This window comes from Phoenix dactylifera, chromosome 14 (assembly GCF_051530095.1).
Source record: "Phoenix dactylifera cultivar Ajwa chromosome 14, Ajwa_hap1_PhDact_Kaust_v1.1, whole genome shotgun sequence".
Taxonomy (NCBI): domain Eukaryota; kingdom Viridiplantae; phylum Streptophyta; class Magnoliopsida; order Arecales; family Arecaceae; genus Phoenix; species Phoenix dactylifera.
In genome coordinates this window covers 18,978,153-18,996,042 of record NC_143203.1, presented here as the reverse complement: position 1 = coordinate 18,996,042, position 17,890 = coordinate 18,978,153, and the positions used below count along the sequence as shown (strand labels likewise).

The 17,890-nt window shown below is 39.9% G+C and overlaps 1 protein-coding gene across 2 annotated transcripts; it reads right to left on the bottom strand.

Annotated features, from left to right (window-relative positions):
- Positions 1 to 490: 490 nt before the first annotated feature.
- LOC103717826 (putative serine/threonine-protein kinase At1g54610) lies at positions 491 to 17,671 on the bottom strand. 2 transcript variants are annotated; one of them, XM_008806359.6, is made up of 7 exons: positions 16,985 to 17,671; positions 16,610 to 16,894; positions 16,205 to 16,522; positions 8,263 to 8,490; positions 4,588 to 4,688; positions 3,006 to 3,123; positions 491 to 1,382 (listed from the first exon to the last, which is right to left on the bottom strand). In XM_008806359.6, the coding sequence occupies exons 1-7, from the start codon at positions 17,339 to 17,341 to the stop codon at positions 1,044 to 1,046; spliced, it is 1,746 nt and encodes a 581-aa protein (XP_008804581.4). In that variant the 5' UTR covers positions 17,342 to 17,671; the 3' UTR covers positions 491 to 1,043. The 2 variants fall into 2 exon arrangements, with proteins under 2 accessions (XP_008804581.4, XP_008804579.4); XM_008806357.6 differs by having other exon boundaries at positions 898 to 1,385.
- Positions 17,672 to 17,890: the final 219 nt, after the last annotated feature.

The following is a 17,890-nucleotide window of genomic DNA, read 5'->3' as shown; positions in this document are numbered from 1 at the left end:
AAATTAAAACAGCTCGAGAGAAAACAACCCCTAAATTAGGTCTAGAGCAAAAAACGTTTTACATATCGAACATATATTTTCTGGCTTTCAACAATCTCCTTGTCATGGATTTGATTCACATTCTGATGACTACAGATGTAAGAACTGTATTGACGTTAGAGGGGATTTTGATTACCATGACTTGGGTGCTTTAGGAAATTCAGATTCTAAAGAGCAAGTAGGAAGATATCACCAGATTTCAAGCAAACATACAGGTATAGGGAATTTAGCATTTTCTTTTTCTTTTTTACATATCTTGCACATTTGGCAAGAGGATACTGTGCAACAACTGTACACCTAGTGAGAGCTCCCTTATTATTTGGAGGCAGAGAGATTTTTTTAATAACATTAGATGACGATGATAGCTCACAAAATGTGTGAATATGCCATTAATCCAGTCACTTGGACAACAAAAGTAAGAATACTACTGATTGACCACAGATTCAGAAGATAAAACACAATCATGGAAGTTGATATTCATATAGGATACTGCTGCCATTTTAGGTCAGAGTTATTCGCACTGTAACAGTCAACACCACTAAATTTTGAGACTAGAGAAGCATTTCAGAAATCTGAGTGGCAAAAATGTGGAGGGCAGAGGAACAGAGACATGCCCTGGCAAGAGTAAATTACAAACGGATGACAGGAATCCGTAATATTTATTTGACTCAAATAACCTAGTAAGCATTCTTTTTTCAATACGTGAACAAAAAAATTGGAAAAAAAAAAATCAAATATATGTGGTAATGGAAGATTCTCTCCAGCCCTATATACCAACGCTAACCATCCAATAATTGAACAGGAATAGGAAACAAGGAAGGTGGGGGTGTGTTTATTTCCTTTTTTTTGTGTGTGTGTGTGTGTGGGAAGGAGGGGGGTTGAAGAACTTTTACCTCTTCATCCAAGAAGCAGGCTTTCCAACCACTGAAGGAACATTAAACAGATGGTGCACCTCAGGGGACTAATCCAGGTCATGTCAAACAGTTCTATTTGGCATATAGATTCTATCTGACACGAGTACTGCCCTTGTCCTCCTGTATTTCCTTAGAGCCATTGGCACCAGCAAGCTGTTTTGAGTAAGCAGGAATGCGGGTATCTCCTGCATTTTGTTTCTTTCGTCTGGGATGGCCAACAGCAGCGGGGTTCATCAATGGTCCGGACCATGTTGTTACATTTCCTTTCTGGTAGGGGAACACCATGCTGAACGAAGCTTCCGGGGGATCAAAGACAGCATCCATATGATGTGGAGAACCTAACAGGTAACCAAGTGCTCCATCTTGATGCGGTGGAGGGAACTTTTCGCTCTTGCTCTTTGCATTTGCATGTGTAATCAGGTGCCGTCTCTGCTAGTTAACAAAAAAAGAAAAATTCCCTTCACTAATTCATTTTGTAAGAAAGCTTTATTAGCACAATATCAGAAACTGCACCTATGCAGTCAGAAAAAATACAGAAATGAGAAACCACTTTGGCAGTGCATGTCCACTAGACTGCCATGTCATCTGTACATTGACCATCAATGAAGAAAGCAACCATTAAGATGAATCATAGAAGTATAATATGAGCATATCAGTGGACAAAAGTAGTAAGGATCAGTGAGTTGCTCTCACGAATATCTCAAGAAACAGCAAAGTAGCAGTCGAGAGTAGCACGAGTCCATGGAAATATGCACGGCGAAAAGATTAGAAGGATTATTACTTTAGTAGAAAATAAATTGAAAAGTTGCCAACTGAGTCAATAATTATCTAAGATGTCTCATTCCAGGGCATTAATTCAACTTCGTAGATCACTGTAATCAGAAAATAATCAACAACAGCAAGCAGAACAGGCAGTGATTGTTGGTCAGACTAACTGATATTAAGAAAATAAACAAAAAGACAAGCAATGAAAAGAAAACAGATCATATATATGCTTTCCTGATTTACCAACAAAATCATCAAGTCTTATAGATAAAAGGAAAATAAGTAAAAAGGCACGAATGTAATGAAAACTCAAGCAATACTCTAACTGGTAAGGCTAATCAGGAGCAATAACAGATTCACCTTTTGCTGAATTGCCATTTTTCAACCAAGCAGATATTCACACTTAATAAATAGTAGTACGCAGATTTTTGCCTGTCTTAGCCAGAGGGTACCTATTAGATCATTGGTAGGTTAAGAGTGAAATCACCAAGCATACAATAGTACCATATTTGCCAAATTCTAAACAAACAGCAACCTTTTTTTAGTTGGTAACAATATCATGCACAGTTTGATCAAATATTTTCTTATTATTAAGAATTATGACCTTTAAGCAATTGAAACTGCGTATATACAAATGACACACCATAAACTCACGTACAGCATGAGTGAACATAATGGTTAACCATGGCCTATATTAAATGGCCAATTCAGTCTTACGTCCCACTACACTTGTTGCACTATTGTGTACATACCAGTATACCACACAAATAAGCAATTTTTGATCCATCATGAACACGAGGGAGGATAGAGGATGTTATAGAGAATATATGCCTCCATAAAGTTGTCACATATGGACATGCACCTTAAACACAGGTTTCCTTGAGTGATGGTAGAGGCAATGGTCAAGTTGTACATTTGAAACGTGCACCCTCTAGCAGAGTAATTAATTATGTTATTCCGACATTCAAAGTGAGAATGTACAAGGCTAAACAGCTGTACAGTTCTAGCCACAAATGGTGCCCTTTCGTTTAAATCCCAATTAAGACTATGAAGAAGACCAAAATGACTTTGATCAATTCTAAACCACAATTGCTAATATTTTTCCATGGATAGAAAAGATCTTTAAATCACATAAATGTAAATTATACTAATAAACAAACATTTTAACCAAATAAGCACAAAACATGATATGTTAAATGCTTAGCATACACGGGAGAAATATTTTACTTAATAAAAAAATGAAATGACAATAAAGGCGCAGTTGGAGCCACAGTTGGCTTGACATACATCAAGGTTTGCATGGAATTCAGCATTAGCCTCCGGAGCAGGAACTGCCTTAGCAGCTCGATCACGTGTACGCATCTTCTTAACTCCATCCGCATGGACCCTTCTGGCAGCTCTTAACCTATATGATGTGTATAAGTTTAGACACTAAACAAATAATAACAAACAGTTGGATATATTTTGCAGACATATTATGCATCTTTAAAAGAGACATAACAAATGAACATAAAAGTGAAGCGACAACATAAACAAATATATGTATATACATGTGTGCGTGCATGTGTGTGTGTTGAAGAGGGGGGGGGGGGGGGAGTCGGACCACAAATTTAATGTTAAATCTATGGTAAAAGATTTAACAATTCGAACTCAATGATGGGCCCTTCAAATTGGAAATTCATACCAGTAATCATGACCTACATCACTATAAAAGTCTAGAAACCAATAATTACATATGGTGCTGTTTTCTAACCTATGCATTAAGTGGGTGCTAAATTGAAAGATTTTAATTATACAAGACCATGTTTTGCTATGAACTGCGAATCAAAATACTTTGTTCAATCTACAAATGTTTTAACAAGTGTAGATTACAATCAATAAAGTGGATTGCCAATTTAAATGTCCTATAAGATATTTTAGCATACCAGCTTAACGTACACCATTCATTTTTACATCCACATGATGCGTAAGTTTGAGATCACCAAACGAAACATTTTTTTTATTTCTAGGTGTTTGTAAGTGTAGATCTTTCATCTAGATGATACATCATTAATTTTGAAATCATTAAATCTTTTATCAAATATTTAAAGTTAAGTGTGCAGTCCAACTCATACACATATAGTTACGTGTATATAGTGTATCTATATACCAAAATATTTAGTATTTATCAAACTTTATTTTCTACGCACATTCATTTCCCGCAATGTTAAATTGCTATTTATAAATAATTCAGTCATGGAGTTTTCTGTTTCTTTTCTTTGCAATTTCCTTTTTGAAATTTTACTTCTGCCTGGCGTTGTATGAATTCATGAGTAACACACCATTGTGTCCTAATTTCAAGGCAATTGTACAAGTAAATGCAAAATGGTTGCGGCATTACTTGCCGTGGCTGTTTTCTGCAATCATGAGTGCCAGCACACCAATTTTCTGATGGTTCACTCTCAAGGTCCCAAACTATCCACTGTTCTGAACCTAACATGGATATCTCGTAACCATTGTGAGTTTAAATGCATTACATGCTGTTTTTAGAAATAATTAGCCAGGTGTGTTAAATAGATACATAAAAATAATGTAATATGGAAGCTTAAGAGATTTTTTTTTTTTTTTTTTGGTGGGGGGTGGGGGGACTTAAAAGAACTTATTACAAGATTTTCCCTTATTATGTAGCTAACTTTATCAAACTGAAGCATAGATTTTTTAAGCATCGGAATGTAATCTTCAATTTTATCTTAAATTGAAAACAACTTGGCATTTCATGATGAAAATCAAATAGAGCTAGTTTAACTGAAACCATTATGCAATGCTAACAAAAATATGCAGAGGCATATCTGATATAAATTGAAGAGTCAACAAGATCCTGATTAGCAACCTTCTAGCTTCTTCCTCCCTTAGCTTAGCATCCATCTCTTTGCTTGGAGGATATTTTGGCAGGCTTGAAGGCTCACATGCATAAGGCTCGGTTGTGAAGAACTATAAAAGAAAAAGTACTGGTCATGGTAATTATCTTATACTGAAAAGGATAGCGGAGTATGAATAACTAATTGTCTGATAGAAGAAAGTATCCGAGAATGATCACTGAAAGAAGAAGGTGGAACAGCTTTAACTTCATACTTGATTTGTATCTATAAAAACAGTTACCTATTACATAAACTATTCATTTAGCATATGTAGAAGGCCATGAATAGTATTACTTATGTTTCTAACATTGCATGATGCACTGTACAGATTAACATACACTCTGTAGTTCACACAAACCCAAGAGTCCAAGATACTTCATGCAAGAACCTGTTCTTGTCACCACTACACATTAATATTTTATGTTAGGTGACAAATGAACCCCTTATCTACTCATTTATTCAAGTCTAAATTCATCAACCTAATTTTACTACATTTCACGCCAGCATTCCAGTCTAATGCTCATACTTCATAGTATGCACTCACACCCTCTCCAGGAACCAATATCTCAACTAATGCAACATGACAGCTCCATCTGCTGCCTTGTAACTGTTCCCTTTTGAATCTATCGCAAGGCAGTTACTTCAAAATATTCATGTTTGAAAGCTAAACTAAACGCCCACTAGCTTTGAGATGGACTCACCTTCAAAATGACAAATGGCATAGATACTGAAAAAGCATTTTCAGAACAGCTCCAGTGCTTACAGGTAATTCCTACACAGCCACGCTTGACAAATAGCCTAACAGTTGTCGACCACTAGGGCGCTGAAATGACTAACAAGCTTTTCTTATAAATAAAAAATCATGTACTCAATGATTTATTTCAATTGTTTCATGTTTTCAGGAAGAACATAACAAATAAAGTTCAATCTACAAACTCCCATTATACTAAGAACTAAAAGATCTCGAGTCTTTTTTTATTGACATATTGCCATATTAAATGTGATCCTAAACAATTAAATCCCAAAATTTGGTCATCTTTCAGGTAAACCTTTAAATTCATGTCTAATTCAGTATTTTGGTAATAATCAATTTACTGTCGGCTTCATAAGGTTGCGCTGACTAAATTACAAGCTCCTTGTTGATAGAAATTTTTTACCTTGATCCTTATTGACAAGATTCATATATGAATGGAAAAAATAATGTAAAAAAGGTATTGTACCAAAAGATGCATGGTTGCTGGTTCCAGAACATGTCATGTACTTCTTGGATTGGCGATCACAAATGAAGCCCACATAAAAACAGACACGGCTGAAAATATTGTAAGAGGTGTACTCTACCCATAAGATACAGATAGAGCATTTATAATAAGTGAGTGTCCTATGGTTTTGTGATACAAACAATAGCAGTAACCAAAGTAGATAGGGTGGCAAAACCTAAACTATCACCAACGTTCTCTTTAAATATGATATAGAGGTAAATGCAACATCTGATCATGTAGTTATATATCTCAAAGCCATTTGACATGACTCCTTCCCTTGAAATCACAAGACATTTAATTAATAGAATCTTCACGGTTATACCTCAAGAATATGTATCCTTAATATTTTCAGCAAAGAACAGGAAAGCTAAAAGCTTAGGGGCTGTCTGGTAGTCAAGTGTTGTTAAAACAGGTTTACATAAAACAGAAAGTGAATAAAATTCATTAAAGTGACTGTTTGGCTTCTTTTCAGTAAAAATGTTAGGAAAAATGGTTAAGCCATAGAAATTTGAAAATTGAAATGTTTCATAAAGGAAAAAAAGTCCTCCGATGTTTTTCATAAAGCTTGATTTCAGAAATCAGGTTTTATAGTTGTCTATTGGAATAAATTCTATTGACAATAAACAGTCCCTTAGACATCTTACTCATATTACTAATATTAGTAATATTGGACAGCAAAATGCAGCTTGCATGATCCAAAGTGCTCCGATACACACTCCATTATTGGAACTTATGATCTACTGAAAAGATGGTTATCTTCACAAAGAATGTAAATTAATCTAAGAAAATTGAAGGAAATTAAAAAAAGCGTTTACATAAGCCTTGCTTGAAGTGCACCAAAAGATAAATTAAATACTTCTTTCCATCCATGCACATATTCATTAGTGTGAGATACCCAACTTGCTTCTTTGGTTTTCCTATTTATCAGAATCAATAGAATAAAATATGTTAGATAATGGCTTCATGACACCCCAACAAAATAATATATATGACCAAACCCACTACATAAAGATGTGATATTGGCCACATTCACCTAAAAGCCCAAAAGAGGTCTCTACCAATCAGACTAAGTTGAAAGAGGGAAAAAAGCAACTAAAACCTAAGGAATAATTTCACTTAGTAATCAAGATCTCTGCGATAATTCTTCCATCTAGCCTTGCAAGCTTCTCGCACCAAACTAAATTCTAGACACAATATCGAACAATCGAATTCAACCATATTCATATAAAGTCTTCATAACTTAGTAAAAACAAACAAAAAATATAACTTAGATCCTAATTACACCAAGATAAAATCAGGTCCTATCAACTTCACTAAAACAACTTAGCTGGTATATTACCACTTCCAAATGATAAATTTCCCCAAGATGCCCAATTTCATGGTATGGTAAAATGAAAGTGGCATCAAAAATTTACCCGTACAACCTTACAAATCTCAGATTTATCAAAGATGAAAAAAATTCAAAAAGCATTTACCTAAGTTTCTGACCTACCAAAACAATTTCAAATAATCAGTTAAAAAAATCACCCATATTAAAAAAACTCAAATTGCACAGCATGAAGGGAAGGAGGGAGGATACGGCCTTACAAATCACAGACTTATCAAAAACATTTACCTGAGTTCCTGACCTACCAAAACAATTTCAAAATGTCAGTCAACAAATCACCAATATAAAAAAATATTCAAACTGCACAGCAAGAAGGGAAGGAGGGAGGGAGGAAGGGGGCAAGACAGACAGAGAGAGAGAGAGAGGAGAGGAGAAGCTGGCAAGCATTCAAAAAAACCACAAAACACAGCTTCATCTTGAGCAGAGATAGATTCTGGTCGAGTCAGCACAACACGGCATGACATGGCATGAGATGATACATAATGCGCTAGTAATTAATGGCCCAGAATACTGACAGAATATTGGCTGTGTGGTAGTAGTTGAAATGCTCCTATGCCAATGCATGCCAAGCATTGGCATGGCATGGCACATGCTGTACCAATACTAAGCCAGCATGTAATACTTCAGTCCTCACTTGAAACTACTATTAATAAGTATTTTTATGAATGGTAACAATTTTCTTCAAAGTAGACATAATTCATGGTTAAACATACCTACCTATCAAAGTAGACATACAAGCATCTCCATAAGATGTTTACTGGTATCAATGGAAAGGGCCATAAAGTATATATTAAAGCTATGCCATAACATATATATTAAAAGCTAAATAGCAATCTTTGCAGAATGAAACATGAGATTATTACAAAATAAATGAAGGTAAAGTGAGAATGAAACACTTTAATACATTTTCCTGTGATACTCCTAGTATAAGACCAAACATGAAGGATAAGTATAAAAGAGATATAATAAGATAAAAATGGTTTGAGACACAGAAAACTTACCTCACTTCTTAATGCGGCAGTGGCAGTTTGACGTTCAGCTGGGTCAATTGCAAGAAGAGTTTCAATTAATGCTAATGATGATGGTGGAAAATCTTTAAATGCCTCTTTTATGCAACGTTTATATGGCTGTTGGGTTTTAAAACTTGAAGCATGTGGCAACTTTGACTTCTTCCAGTATTCTTCTGAAGGGGAGCCACACAGCTTGAAAATCTTATGCAGCTGTTCAACCTAATAAATGTAAACATGGTTAAGCTAATCTGAATTAGCTATAGATACATGTGTTAGCAAGTGACTCTGCAGGATGATTCCAGGAGCAACTATGGAATTGTAAATTGTTTCCAATATGAAGTTTCATTGCCAAGATACAGGCACTATCTCATAGCTGTAAGTTTTAAGCAATATTTCTGATATGCGTGTGCATGTGAATACAAAACCAGGATAATTAATTGGGTGGATTGATCACCCTCAGGACAAAATTTTAGAGGCTGAGGACAGAGTGGATTTTTTTTTTAACAATAAAATGACATATAAGCAAGCTCAACCATGTATTGTGATTTTAATCTTTGGTTAATCAAAACAAAAAAGTGTAACCATATTACTTGAATGATAAAGGAAATGGGCATGTGTCTAGGGTCTTCCCAGTTAAAACACACTGAACCTGAGCCAAACATATAAAACCAATTACCCAGCCCAAGACCAGGGTTACTCTGAACAAGCTCAAGCCTAAGCTAATCAGAAGGAAGGCTGTTTATGTAGTCAGTTGCTATTAGGACCCAGGCTCAGGAAAAAAAATTGTTTATTTATAAAGAAGAGCACTGACGTATAGCAAGCATTCCAAGATATTCTTAGAAGCCTAAAATATGATCCTTCAACATTTTTTTATGAGTGAATCCAACTTAGATGTAGGTTATAAATCTATAACGGGCTAGAAAATGGAACCCAAAACCAAGCCTAGCTCAGCCTGGTCAGTGTAGATTCTCATCCTAAGCCTATTCAAAACAGGATCTTGCTTAAACACTCATCCAGCTGGCCTAGCCTATTGGCACTGCTTTATGTTATCAGCACGAAGTGCGAAGTAAAAGAAATATAGGCAAGATGCACAACTAGGGTACCCAATTTCCACATTAGAACAAGGTTACTCATAGAACATAAAAATTCTGATGTACATACTCTAAGACTATGTTATTGTATCCCACTTCGTTTATCAGAGAAAAGGTTTACAAAATGCCTGATACCGTTTCTTATCTAGTTGATCACTTTGTCAGTTTTTTTTGACCAACTGGTATCACAATCCATGGCCAGCCTCTCTTCTGTTAATATTTTTTCATGGAGTAAATCATAACCAATGAAAAAGAACTGACATCAAGTCCGAAAAGTTCAATTAAAACCATGACGAATCAGAATTTGCACAGCTAATGTGACATAATCTAGAAGGATAAGGCTCCCTGGTCAAGATTAACTTATCAAAATATCAAAATCTTCCCTAGAATCCTAAGTGGAAAGGTGCTCTGAGAAAAAAGTACATAGGAAGAAAATCAGAATATGATACCACAAAAGGCAAAATAGTGTTAACATGGTATTACATGTTTTTACGGGGGTTCAAAAAAAAAAAAAAGATCTAACTAGTAATTGAGAACTTTGGGAACCTTAACGCAGGAAATGAAAGAAATGGTTTCCCAACAATTTTTTTAGGTGACTTCAACAATTGAGATGACAAGATATTATGAGAAAAGAGAGAAAAACTAGATTTTATAAAATTATTTTGATGTGAGATAGAGCATAATTATAGGCAGACTCAAGGTAGGCTGAACTGGGCCGAACAGGGACCGAACGCCCGGTTCAGCCCATACCGAGCTGACCCGATGGGGAACCAGGTCAGTTTGTCTATTAAATTTGGTTCCACCGATACCGAACCAGCCAGAATGGATTCCGAAGTGCCCCAAAAAGGCCGAAACCGGCCGGTTCCATTTGAACTCAGTGCAAACCGTCTGGTTCGCACTAAGTTAACCCGGTTCGGAACCGGGCCCCCTCCTTTTTTTCTTTTGTTAAAAGGTGTTGGGAAGGTCGACCAACATCTTCTTCTCTCTTTGGTTTAGACTTTAAAGTCTAAATGGCTCTCCCTTTCCTCCAATTTGCAAAATCACACCGATTCAATGTGATTGAAGGAAGTTCCAAGCCTAAATAAGGTGGTTTCCTCTTTTCTATCTCATTCCTTCTATTTTTTAAGAGGGCTCAAAAAAACAGCTCAAAACTTGCAAAATAAAGAAAGATCAAGCTAAAATTTTTAATTTGGGCTTGATTTATGATATGATGTAGATCTATGAATGATCTACATGATAGCATAAAAATTTTGGCATGAATCTGCTGTCCAGGGAGGGAGTAGAGAACATGAGACCACTATTTATGAGACACAGCCGCAAGGTGGTCTTCGATTTACCAATGAGTTTCAGTTTACGCATGCTACACAAGAAAAAAACTATGGTGCACGATCTGATGGAGCCCGCGCGGCTACGATTGCATATAGGAGACGGACTTCTTGAGGTCATTCAGAAGGACACGATACAATTGTAGATGACCTCGCACGTGGAGTAGGATCCATAGACGTATCAGGTTTCGAGTTGTATATTGGATCCTATTACCCACAGCCACAGACAACCTATAATCCATACGGATACGAATATAGATATGATACATCTGAGGCATCTTCCGGTGGCTACTACACTACGTAGTTCAGAGCATTTTACAGGCTAGATTTTTCTGCCAGCTTATTCAGATGGGCTCCTTCACAACTGTTTTATTAGCCAGACGATACCTCTCAGAGCTAGAGTTTCAGCGAGAGATTTGAAAGTGCTTATAACACAGAATGCATTTCTTATGGGATGAACATAGAAGACTACAACGCCGCTTATTTAGAGAAGTAGGCTGATTTGCCGCCTGACTATGCTAATGATCCGGATATCTACAAGAGGCATCACCACTCGATAAAATTTTACATATCGGTATGTATGTTGTACTTTAAATATATGTAATCGATTGTATTATTTTATATTTTTCATTTCACTACTTGATTTGAGATTCATATTGCTTCTTGTAGCACGCAAGATCTCATTAATCATTTTATATTTTGCATCATTTTAAAACAACAAGATGCATCATTTAGGTTAAACCGAAATCATAAAAATATAAAAGCATAAAAAATATATCGAATTAGACTTAAAATCATTAAAAAAGTTAAAAAAGATTGATTACCAATTAATTGAACTCGAAAAACTCAATACCGACCCATTCGCCGACCGATACGGATTCCGATACCAGTTCAGCAGATCTTGGGTAGAACCCTTTTTTTATTACTAAAGAGCGATGCATAAGCACAAGATAGGAAGAAGACAAACAAGAGAAAAGAAAATAGCATATGGTACATGAATACCATATTTGAATAGGATGGTATAGATCATGGTATGTTGAACCGATCGGAACCGATCGGTTCAGCCTGTCGGCACCGGTACGGTACAGCATATAAAATCGATTTCGTACTTGTCCCGGTGCGAACTAAGCCGGTTCCACCAGCACAAGCCGGTACCAGGGCGAACTGGGTCGGTGTGCATTTTTCCCGCCCGCCCACGCGTGGGGAAGAGCGTGATGGGGGCTCACGGTCCAAAACCCCTCACCAAGCCCCTTTGCCTCGCGCTCCTTGCGTGCGCCTTTGAAAATCGCTGACGGTGGACCGATTGTAGGTAACATCGGTGGAACAACTCAATACTAAGATCAACAATGAAGCAAACTGAATTTTATTCCACTCAAATTGAAGAACAAACAATAACAAGAACAATCAAAAGCAAAACAATCTAGTTGAGCAATCAAGAATCTCTACTAGCCCAAATCTAGCAAAGGATCAAAAAGATCCCTTCCTAGCCCAATCTAGTGGAGATTGATGTATCTACCACTAGCCCAAGTCCTAGAACACAAGATCTAAGGACCAAAATCGGCACAAACGCCGCCCAAGCCTTACGGCCGACTCTCTCACAAGAGAACAAGACTAAACTCAACTCTGGATTATTCTGGGGATATTCTGGGATGTCTCACAATGGCTTCTTACAACTCTATTTATAGACCCAAGACTTTAGACAAAATTAAGTAACTCTTTCTAAGATAAACATGGTAAATAATCTTCCCACGGATCCAAGGCTTCTCCACCGTTGATTGGCATGTGATCAGTGGCTTGGAGAGGCCCTAGAAGATCTTTAATCTTTATCTTCTGGATTTGCATGGATCCTATGTTCCGAATGCACCGCTCACGCGTCCCGGATGGTTTGCCTCGGTCTTCTTTCGCTGAATGGACGACTGAGATGGCTGGAAGGCAAGGCTGGCTGGAACACGCATCCCAGATGCATGGGACGCATGTCCCGGTTGACCGGGTCGCGCGACCTGGGAGTCCCAGTGTGGCCGAGGTCGGCTCGGCCTTCGGCGGGGCCCGAGGTCGGCCTTGCCGAGGTTGGCTCGGCCTTCGGCGGGGCTCGAGATCGGCCTAGCCTCTGGTCAAGGTCGGCTCGTCCTTTGGCAAGGCCCGAGGTCGGCCTGGCTGAGGTCGGCTCGTCCTATGGCAGGGCCCGAGGTTGGCCTGGCGCGTATGTGGAGACTGCCCGTTAGGTTGATGGAGCGAGGTCTGGCGCGCGGGCTGATCTCATATGGTGCCGAAGTCGTGGATAAACCTCAAGGTAGAATAAGGGTCGGCCGGCCACAAGACACATCAATTGGCCACCTTGGCCCCTGGTTGGCGCTTGGTCGTTGCTCGGCTTGCGGCGTGGTTTGTAGAGGTCCTCAACAGAGAGCCCACGCGCGGGGAAGAGTTCAGCCCGCGTGGGCCAATTAATGCCACTCTGTGGCATTTAACGCGTCATGCATGCGGACGCGCAGTGTTTTTTTTAGAAATCGCGCACGGACGCGCGAGCGGAGAATCGCGCGCCTGCGTGCGATTCCCTGCGCAGGGAACTGCGCCTGCGGTCGGTTCTCCAGTAGGGAATCGCGCCTGCGCGCGGTTCCCCGCACGAGACAGCACATCCACGCGGGCTGCTAGCCCGTGTCGGCCATTTATGCCACAGAGTGGCCCGCGTGCGGACGCATTATTTTTTTTTTTTCTTTTTTTTTATAAGTGGAATATTATTTCCGCGCATCTCCAGTTCGGTACCGATTCCAACCGGTACCAAACCCGTACCGTACCAGTACCAGTGCTCACCGGTACGTTGGTACGGTCGGTCCTGCGAACTTTAGTCTAAATAGTCTGCCCAAATGTGGGAAGAGGGAAAAGCAGCTCTCCCGAGTTTTCCCAGATATAATTTATACTCCAAAAAAGATTTATATCTCAGTTTATTGCACTTTCCATCCATGTATCATGCTTCTATGCAATCTGTCGACTCTTCTTTGTAAAATGTAAAGCAACTCAAAGTTTTAAAGGTGCAGAAGGCATCCTTGTAGTGGTTAAAAAAAAAACTTTATAGGTACACTTGGATGAACTTTGTAATCTGCAACTTCAGTGACCAATCAACCTCGTCATCTTCTTCAAATCACCATTTCAAAAGTTTGCTGAGTCATAGTCACTTCCTCAATTTTATCACATATAAACGTTGGTCCGCTCACGGGACCTTCAAGTTTTGCATGTGCTATAGCAATAAGGTGTGTGGCTGCCAAACAATTCTCAGCAGATAGATAGATAGATAGATAGATATTATTTACATATAAAATATTATGTAGTATACATTTTAGCCATATGCCATTTTTTAATAAGATAAGATTGTTCAGATCTCCTAACTATGAAAGATTAGTTCTATAATTTAAGTATCTTGATAAAAAACACTCCCACTTTTGTGGATGCACTTCTTCATTTGTTCTTCAAAATAATTTGGGAACTGAACCTTTGAAGAGTGCATGACTGCATGGATAAGCTCACACCAACCTGTTAGTTTTGGGTCCAATATCTATGATCTGTCTTCTCTATGAAGGACCCAAAATACATTACATATCATTGGAAAGTGCATTAACACAAACACAACAATAAGAGGAGGCAATACAAAAGTGTATAAGATTCACCTTATGTCAAAAAGATAAGTTTACATGTGGACAATTCTTTAAAGTCTACCATCAAATCCCAGGGCTCAACCTTGGATAGGCAGTGGGAACTACCAAGCTTGTGTATAAAAGGAGACATTTACATTAAAAATGAGTATTAATAAACATACGTTGGAGCAAGGTTCGCCGAACCGGTCCGTACCGGCCGGTTCTGGTTGTATCGGACCGGTCTGGCCTGAAACTGGTACCAGATTAGCATGGAAAGCAGTTCCAGGGGCATCTCCGGTCAGAACCGACTGGTACGGGTGCGAACCAGCCAGTTCGCACGGGTACGGTATTTTTTTTTATCCACAGCGCTGCGCACTGTGGATTTTTAAACCACATCGCGGTGCTGTGGTGTCCAAGCATATGGCCGAAAGGCCACGTGCTCCCTTGGGGAAAAGCGCCCTGCACGCGGGGAAGAGCGTGGGGAACCGCGCTGGGAACCGCCCTGCACGTTGTTCCCCTACCCACACGATCATTAATGCCACAGAGTGGCATTTAATGCTATTCTATGGTATTTAATGGTGGCGCGCGGGGCCGAAAAAAAATTGGTTCGTACTGGCCGATTCCGGTACGAACCGGAACCGTACCGGTCCGGTAGACGACCGGTACCGATATGGCGAACCTTGCTTTGAAGAGTTTAAAAGATGGATTACTTTGAAGCCATTAGATCTCATTCAAATGGCCGAGACAAACTTTAAGCATGCATGAATTGTAGGGGCCTACAGACCCCATGGGCCAAATCTCTCACCTAAGTCAACTCTCTTTTATTTGCATCTCCTCCTGTATCTCTCTAGTCTTCAACCATCCCCAAATTTATCACTTTCCTAGCAATCAATCTTATCAAGTCGTCCTTTGACTTGCTTCACCTTCTCTATCTCTCACTCATGTTGTTCTTGATGGTTCTAATCCAATCCAACTCCGTCATCTTCTCCATCAATGGGCTTGCCTCCACAGCCACTCCCCCTCATCACAGGTCCCACAGACACCACCCTTTCCAACCTTGAACCAAATCAAGCTAAGTCAAGCCAACCTCTAGTTTGAGAATCAACAAGCAAAGCTTGAGCTCAGCCTAGATGGCTTGTGATGAGCTTGATCCAACCTCATTGCTCACAGAGCCAAATTTAAACTGGTCATAGATCACTTGATTTCTGGTAATTCAAAGCCTTAACTTGATTGTAGGCTTGCTTTTCATCGACACCTAACCTTCACAATTGCATCAATCATTTGACTTCCTTAAAGAATTGCTTAGTTACCTTTAATACATGATCATACATCCCCAAGCATTATGCAAAAATTTCTTGGTAATTGGTCCCTGGGTCTTGTATCCTATCCAACTAAAATTAAGCATATTATAAACCTAGATAATTCATCCCTCATGGGAGACTCTTAGGGCATCCAACTTAAATTCTAGAATGATGCTATAGCTAGTTTGCTAAATTAAAGTAGCGAACATATGCATGTCCTATGATCAATTTATAGTCCATTTATTCATATCTATAAGATTGTACATTTATTAAGCATCACTGAGTTCACACATCTCTTCCATACATGAACATGGTATAGTATCCTATTCATAAGGCAGAATTATCATAGTTGTATACGATTATATTAATTTCCTAATACGGATCTGATATACTCTCAAGCACCAGCCACTAAGTTTCACATCCTAATGTTCAAAAAATATATACATAACACAGCTCTTATTTTTCTTTACAAATAAGAAAACAAAAATGTGAATTAAGACAGGTGAACTCTCTAACTAAAGCAGTTGGAAAGTACCATGTGGAAGCAGTTGATGTTGCAGGGCAAAGAATCAACAAGATATACAAGTTACCTCAGTTCGCCCCGGCATGATAGGCCTCCCAGCCAATAACTCGGCTAGAATGCAGCCTGCACTCCAGAGGTCTACACCCACGCCATAATCAGTAACACCCAACAGAAGCTCCGGGGCCCTATACCAAAGTGTGACCACCCGGCTAGTCATAGGGTGCTTGTGGTTAGGATCAAAGATAGTAGCCAAGCCAAAGTCTGCAATCTTGAGTATCCCACCATTATCAATTAGGAGATTTGATCCCTTAATATCACGGTGCAGCACACCACTATTGTGACAATGCTCGAGCCCCAATAGCAACTGATGCATATAACACTTTACCTGTTCAAAAACAGAAATTTTAGATAGAAACTTGCATAAAGATCACACTTTTCAGACAGAATTCAACTAAGAGCGATGAAATTTAACCTGTGGTTCTGTAAACTTGATTCCAGGGCTAGCAGCAAGACCAGCCAGGTCATGCTCCATGTACTCGAACACTAGATACAAACTACAAGTCATCCTGGATGTCGCTAAACCCTCCAACTTCACTATATTGGGGTGATCCAACTGTCGCAGTATGAGGATCTCTCTGGCCATAAACTTCACGCTCTCCGGCACCAAATTATCGAACCGGACCTTCTTTAAAGCCACGATGTTACCCGATAAGGTGTCTCTAGCCTTGTAAACGTTACTATAAGTCCCTTGCCCAATCTAATTCACCAAAACAGATGCCATCTTTAGTAACAAAATCATTACAAAGAAATCAAGAAATAGGGGCCGTGGAAGGAAAAAGGGGCTTGCCTTAGCGAGCTTCTCGAAGGTGTTTGCAAGGCGGGGCGTCCACCCTTTGATGGCCTCCCCGGCGACGGTGGAGAGCCAGGAAGGCCGCCCGGCGGCAACCTGCTCGCCATGGACATGCCCCGGGGGGGTTCCCAGCCTCGGGTCCGCCCGCTGCCGCCGCCGCCGATGCGGCCGCTCTCCTTTTTGGTCCGCGCGCTCCCGCTCCTCCGCCCGGGTGGCTGCGGGGGCATCGACAGCGGCGGTCTCGATCTTGGACAGGGCAGCCTGAGACTTGCGGCTGGAGGCCCGCCCCATCTCCCGCCGGAGGGAGGCGGAGGAGGGGGCGGGGGAGGCATCCTTGCCGAAGGCGCAACCCATCGCTCATCAGCTCACCGCCGCGAGAGCTCGGAGTGCAATCGGAACGCTGGCGAAGTAGGACAATTGGGAAACCTAGATTTAGGGTTCGAAGTCGTCTTCTTCTTCTTCTCTCTATCTGTTTTTCTCAATTTTTTTGGGATTTTCTTACTCTTTTGAGGAAAAGACAGAGTAGTTCGAGCGATTAAGGCGGTAAAACAGAAAGAAAAGGGAGGGTGTGCGGAGCTGGCGGCGAGGGGATCCCAGGCGGTATGATGCTTCGCGGAGAGGATGAAAGCAGAGAGAATAGAAGGCAGAAGGGGAGTGAAAAGGGAGTTCTGAAGAGTCTAATATGAGAGGGGAAGGACCCAAGGGAGGGAGCAATATTATAGCAGGGAAGGGATCAGTTCCAGAGGTGGAGTTGCGAGCTGCCTAGACAAGTCTTCGCCATACACGACAGGTGCTGCGGGCTAGCTCGATCATCTTGGAGGACGATTCTGCTATAGTTATTGGGTGGATTCGGCAGGAACCGAGTGGTGAGAGCACAGACCACCCTCTGATCCGGGACATCGG